This window comes from Thalassophryne amazonica, chromosome 19 (assembly GCF_902500255.1).
Source record: "Thalassophryne amazonica chromosome 19, fThaAma1.1, whole genome shotgun sequence".
Taxonomy (NCBI): domain Eukaryota; kingdom Metazoa; phylum Chordata; class Actinopteri; order Batrachoidiformes; family Batrachoididae; genus Thalassophryne; species Thalassophryne amazonica.
This window is the reverse complement of record NC_047121.1, coordinates 30,552,272-30,559,107: the sequence shown is the minus strand read 5'-3', so window position 1 is coordinate 30,559,107 and position 6,836 is coordinate 30,552,272. Positions and strand designations below refer to the sequence as shown.

Sequence of the window (6,836 nt, the reverse complement as noted above, 5' to 3'; positions counted from 1 at the left end):
CAGAAAAGCCACAGGTGGGAAATGGATCCCATGACCTTCTTGCTGTGAGGCAACATTGCTAAACACTAAACACCGTGCTGCCCAAATGTCTGCCTATGTCCCTTCCACAGGTAGAATAACAATCTTCCATGAGAAGCACTTTCAGTGCATTCCTGACAATCCATCCACACACGTTTTCATCTAAACCGCTAAGTTGGTTCCACTCCTCCAGCCAATGCAAAGGAGTCGGTATCAGGTTATTTGGTCACATGACTTTTAGTCAGGATTCTGACATTTTGCTGATTGGCTGAGAGACTCCGCTCTCTGATTGGCTGCAGCCTTTGTTTACAATGTTTCAAACCTCCGAATGTTTTCGGTTGCCGTGAGAATTCCAGACACACAAAGCAAATACCGGGTTTCCATTTTGATTTGACAGGGGTGAGATAAACTCCCACCCCCGACATTTGCGACATTTTGCAACAAGTTTGTCTCACTTTTCAAGTCTTTCGGATTATTTTTCACATTTTCGGTGGTTACGGCACAGCCAATCACAGAGCGTTGGCGTGATAGCCAATAGCGGCCGACGTATCAGATTGACCAATCACAGCCATGTTTTCAAAAACACGCTACCAGTCTCTTTGTATAAGAGACTGTGGTATCAGTGCCACTAAACTGCCAGCTCTGAGCTAGTGTGTGCGCAGTGCATTATGGGAAGTTGGAAAATCGACTATACGTAATCCCCATTTATGCATTTTGAAAAGAAAGTTAACATCATGATCATGAGCATGTCATATGAGAATGTCAGGAAATTCAATTGCCCTCGTCTTGCTTTTAATGTACAACATATTTTGTAACTCTTCTCTGTGCTCTTCGTGGTACCACTCCAGCTAATCTATTCAAAAGGGGGCAGCTCAGAGCGCGACAGTAACTTTTCCGACGGACTTTAATGCATCATCGGCTGTTTCGTGTCCCAGGAGGAGGAGCATGAAGGGTTTCCGCGTCCGAGTCATGAAAACAGGAATTCTGTCATGGCAACAGCGCGAGTTTGTGTCCTCTGGTTCCTTCTGTCTGCAGCTGGAGCAGAAGACCTTAAGCATAAACCAGCCACTAAACCCGTCCGTTTGTTCACAGAGGAGGAGCTGAACAAATACGACGGCAGCGAGGTGAACCTGTTTTGCACCTAGAGCAGAATCTGTTATGTGTGCGCGCGCACTGTCGCGTGTGTAATTTTTTTTCTTCTTCGCTGTTTCAGGAGGGGCAACCTATTTACATGGCAATTAAAGGCGTAGTGTTTGACGTCACAAAAGGAAAAGGTAACGTAACCTAGTACTGTAGCTGTCTTTCAAACTTAGATCCCTTTGAAGCAACTGGTTGAAACGCTTCTTTGTTTTATCAATTATGGGAACAAAATTTATAGCACATCTCTCCTTATAATTTTTACAAATAATAATGCCAAAAAATATGTTACTCTAGCTGCTTGTCATTTAATATATTCAACATTTCTTCATCTCATATTGTATAGACATTTTCTTTTGTATTTTTTTTATTGTGTTACAAAAAATGTATGTATGTAATATATACTCGTATAATTGCTTTTGCCTTTGCCTTCCCCCTGGCATTCTGATGTTCATGTATAGTTTACTTTAAATATTACCAAAAAAAAAAGGATATTCTTTTTTTTCTTCTTCTTCTTCTTCTTTTTTCCTTTCTATATCTCTTTGGCCTTGTGTTTTGTTTGTTTGTTTGTTGTTGTATTTGTTGAAATAAAGTTTGGGGAAAAATAGTACTGTAGCTGTAGAAAATGTAGTTTTATCAACAAAAATCTACTTTTTATTGGAAGGAAATTGAAAAAAAAATGCTATGTTACTACTAAACCAAATGCAAAATGGAACTCCTGACCAGACAAAAATGAAAGGGGTCATATCATAAAACAGTTCATTAAGCCAGAAACAATACCATGGGCACTTAAAATGTGTATCCTCAAAAAAAAAAAAAAAAATGAAAATAATGAGTAAATTGGATCTACATTATCTTTAATCTCAACAATTTCAGAGTTTTACGGGAAGAATGCGCCATACAACGCCCTGGTTGGAAAGGACTCCACTCGAGCTGTAGCCAAAATGTCCCTCAACCCAGCAGACCTGACCTCAGATACTGTGAGTTTATGGCGATGTTTCGTGCCGTATACGAATTAGAAATACTCCCCAACCTGGACCACATCAGAATTCCAAATACTGAGCAAGACTTCTGGAAGTGCGCAAACCCGTGATCCAGAAGCATAGCTATATTGTTTAAATTTCAAAAATTGTTATACATTTCAGAAAAAAAAAAAAGATTTACAAGATTGGTAGGCAGCTGAGACATTGGGTTTGGAGCATCGTTACAACGCCAGAAGCGAACCCCAGAAATGGCAGCCAATTCTAAGAGTGCCAAAATTCAGAGTATTCCCTGCATGTTTCATATATTGCAGGGAACAGCAACATTCAAGAGCTGAATTTCAATACTGGAAACTGTTTGCTTTGTGTTCCACAAATTGAAGCAGTCTTTAAAATCTCATGCTCTATAATATTTATATAATCAGTGGCAAAGATGCAGTATTTGCAGTTGCTGTTTTGCACTTAAAACAATCACAGAGGAGTATAAATTGTTCCCATACTTCATATGTATCCATTTCTTTTGGTGTGATGATAATCAGTAAAAATTAGCAAAGTTTGAAGTCTTGTGGAAATGGGAGACAAGACGGTTGCTGTCATAACAGTAGCTCAACTATGTACAGTACTGTGGGCATGAAGACATTAACGCCTACAGCACTCACATTTGGCCCCAGTGACCTTGACCTTCACCCTCTGGTTCAGTGACCTTAGGACAGGTCTAGATTACACATAACTGTGTAAAAATGGGGTTGAAAATCAAAATCCTTGACCTTGACGTACCAAATTTGGTAGACATCAGCTAAAGGACATGGGAGGAGCAGGCCAACAAACAGACACAATGACTGACCTTTGGGAAATTTGATCCTGCTGGGTAATTCCAGAAGCTACCACCACATGTGTGCCAAGTTTGGTGTAAATCACAGTGAAAGACTTAAGTTTTGACCTTTGACTCCTCCCATTCCGACCTTGACCTTAGTAATTGATCTTTGGTAAATTTAAATCCCAAAACTCCCTGCTATATGTGTGCCAGGTTTGGTACACATCAGAGTGAAAAAAATAAAATACATTTTTGATCTTTGACCTTAGTGTCCTTGATGTTTGCCAAAACAAGTATTTTATGGGGAATTCTGTGGTTGATGTTGTTATGTTATTATTAATGTAGAAAAATTATTGTATACATGTATTGTAATGTATAAAAATTAATTGTAAATTGTGGAAAAATGTCTTTGGAAATGGTTTAGAGGTCTAAATCTGAAGAGTTAAATGGAATAATCTGAAAAAACTACAGTAAAGCAGATCACTTTTTTAATGGAGTTTTCATGATATTGCAGACACTTGAAAATAAAAATTAATGACCATTAATTTTTATAGCGATGAACTTGTTGTGCTCATGTTTGCTTTTGCACATGTTCTGATGAAGATGAAATGTGCCAGTTTCAATATTTGCATGGCTCCCACAGTATAAAACGGAGAGCGCCCCCCTCTGCTCTGTTTTCTATCTGCAGATGGGTCTCTCTGCAGAGGAGCTGCAGGCTCTGAATAGTGTGTTTGAAGACACGTACAAAACAAAGTATCCCATTGTGGGTTACACTGCGTCACGCATCCTCAACAAAGACGGCAGTCCCAACGAAGACTTCAAACCAGAAGACCAGCCTCATTTTCAAATCAAAGACGAGTTTTAACCTGATTTCTCCTGAGAGAGAAGCTGTCCATTGTTTAAGTAGAATCTGAATCAGAATTAAGTGTGAAACGTACAATATACTGTATGTGCAAGAGAGGACCTTCTTTTGGTGTTGCCCTGTTCAAGAGCAATGAAAATAGATAGGAAGATGAAGATTTTTTTATGCATCTGTATATATCTTTTAGGCAATACACACAATAGTGCATTTGATTTGATTGCATTGTTACTTTTTCACATGAAAGCAACAAGAAATTGCCATTGTAGAGTATTTGCATGGGGACTAATTTAGCAGAAATTAAGTTACAAACAGAACAACATGACAACCAAATGACAGATGAAACTCAATAAAGCAAACCAGCCACCATTAAATCAGTCACGTGTGTACAAAACCAGTTGTTTTTTTGCTCCTCAATCAATTACAATATGGTTGAGCAAATATTTGTAGTCAAAAAATACCCAATATACACTGAAGAGATCTACTCCCCCTCCCCTAAAATGTCTGCATGTTTATTTTAAAAGGCCTGTTTTGTGCCTGTTGTTATGTGTGGAAAGGAGCTGCTACTCACCTTGTCCCCCTTTCTGTTATGCTATAGGACATCTGTCTCTTCCATAGACTCTGCATGTATAAAATGTCCTACTAGAATCAAAGTTGTAGGCTTGAAATGGCTCATTTTAGACTTCTGTGACTTATGTCACGGAAGTGCACAAAGCACATGCAGTGTGAGTCGTGTGTGCACCATGTTACACATCTACATGATCTGTTTAGAGCAAGTGAGAGAGATGGAAAAGTTTAAAGTGAAACGGCACAGGAAGTGGCTGTTTAGAGACATCTGAAAATATACCAAAGTTTTTTTTTTTTTCAAATATAAGATAACCTTGAAGATAAACTTCTTTTTTTCAATATATGTTGTTGTAAAATGACTTTCTGAAAGCTCTGCGATAGACTGGTGGGCTGTCTAGGGTGTACTCCACCTCCCGCCAAGTGACCTCTGGGATAGTAATACCATAATACCTCCCAACCCCTCCACCCATGACCCTTAACTGGAATAAGTGGGTTTTAAAAATGGATGGATGGATGCATCTATTTGAAATTAATCCTAATCACATTTTATAGGCAGCCCCTCAGTTCTGTCCTTTTTGCAATTTCTTACCATTTTAAAGCAGGCTTTTTGGTGCAGACCATGTATCTTGGTGGAATAGGAGTTGGGCTACTGACAAGTAAACCTGGGTTTGATTCCCAGCGACACTACCTGTTGTCATGACAAGAAAACAAAGCGGCTAAACAAACTAAATAAAACAGAGACTGTGATTAACAAAACCTGACACTAAAGCACAACAAATAATATAACAAATGAGAAGAACAAAACTTCTCATTTGTTCACTTCTCAACAAAAATAAACAATGAAAACACAAACTGGCTAAACAAAATGAGAACGGAATTGGACAATGGCTACAGTATAAAAGTCACAAAGAAACAAAGTGGCAAAGTAAACTAGAACATAGAATAAACAAATGATGAAAATAGACTACTAATAAATGAAAGGGGCAAAAAAGGGATCAAAGCCGGGATCAGGGCCGGGCATGACACCTGTCTTGTTTGCTTGGACAATACATTTCACCTATGTTGTCTCAGTCCACCCAGCTCTAAATTGGCACTGGCCTTCACTGGCAAACTAATGCCCCATTTACACCAGACTGAGACCCATATAAGACTAACAAGACCATGACATGTTGTTAACTGTCACAAGTCTTGGCTGGTCTCCAGTTTGATGTGTTATTTCTCTAAGCATGTATTGCGACAATTGCGCGAGTGCAATATGTGTTAATATCCAAGATCAGTTATGCAAACGCATGCAGAGTCAATTGAGAGTCTATCACGATCCATAGAATCAGGTTGGGACCTGTGAGAGTTAACAAGACCGATTATGAGACCCATGTATCTTTTAACCGGTCGCACAACTGTTGTGAGTGTTTTAAATAGTTCAGTACACTTGAGGACCTGTTGGAGACCGATGGAGAGTGATGGCGACCAGGAGGGATCTTTGTTCCGACCATGGAGACCCCACTGTGACCAGGCTGCAACCCTGGTGAGAGCCAGAGTGACAGCTAGCAAAGGCCATTTTTCGATCGCACGTTGGTCGTGGACTCAGTGTAAACGGGGTGTAACCATCTAGAGGGCGTTGTAAACTCTTATCTGCTTTACGCTAAGGAATCTGGGCATAAGCACCAATGGGCCTCAGGATCTATGAGTTACTTCTTATTTTTGGGCTTGACATACAAGGGAAGAGAGGAGGAATACAAAAGAGATGGAGAACCACATCCTACTTTTTCTGTGTCAAGCTCAAAACTCCTCAATTGCCCCTTATAAAAACTCTTACAGTGTATTTCTTGACTGCTTGACAGGCGTTTGAATGACTTTGCTGCAGTTATCACCATGAGCTTAAAGACTGCATCATAACTGATTAATTTATTGTACTTTTTGAAGGGCTCTCTTCTCAGGATGTGTCTCCCATCAGGCTGCACTACAAAGGCAAGTTGCCTCAACATTGGGAGGCACAGCTGTTCAGTTGTTTCAAGGGTATTTGGTGCCACCTACAGTTCTGGATGTAAAAATCTAGACCCTGAATAAAAGCACCGCTTTTTTCTTCTTCTTCAAATGTATATTCAACCCCACAGTCTAATATATGGAGAGTACAGTTCTACACTCAACAAAAATATAAATGCAACACTTTTGGTTTTGCTCCCATTTTGTATGAGATAAACTCAAAGATCTAAAACTTTTTCCACATACACAATATCACCATTTCCCTCAAATATTGTTCACAAACCAGTCTAAATCTGTGATAGTGAGCACTTCTCCTTTGCTGAGATAATCCATCCCACCTCACAGGTGTGCCATATCAAGATGCTGATTAGACACCATGATTAGTGCACAGGTGTGCCTTAGACTGCCCACAATAAAAGGCCACTCTGAAAGGTGCAGTTTTATCACACAGCACAATGCCACAGATGTCGCAAGATTT

At 39.6% G+C, this 6,836-nt stretch overlaps 1 protein-coding gene across 1 annotated transcript; it reads left to right on the top strand.

Moving 5' to 3' along the window:
- The first annotated feature begins 954 nt into the window (after positions 1-954).
- nenf (neudesin neurotrophic factor) lies at positions 955-3,831 on the top strand. Its single transcript, XM_034159405.1, has 4 exons — positions 955-1,142; positions 1,232-1,292; positions 2,032-2,135; positions 3,638-3,831. The coding sequence occupies exons 1-4, from the start codon at positions 1,008-1,010 to the stop codon at positions 3,812-3,814; spliced, it is 477 nt and encodes a 158-aa protein (XP_034015296.1). The 5' UTR covers positions 955-1,007; the 3' UTR covers positions 3,815-3,831.
- Positions 3,832-6,836: the final 3,005 nt, after the last annotated feature.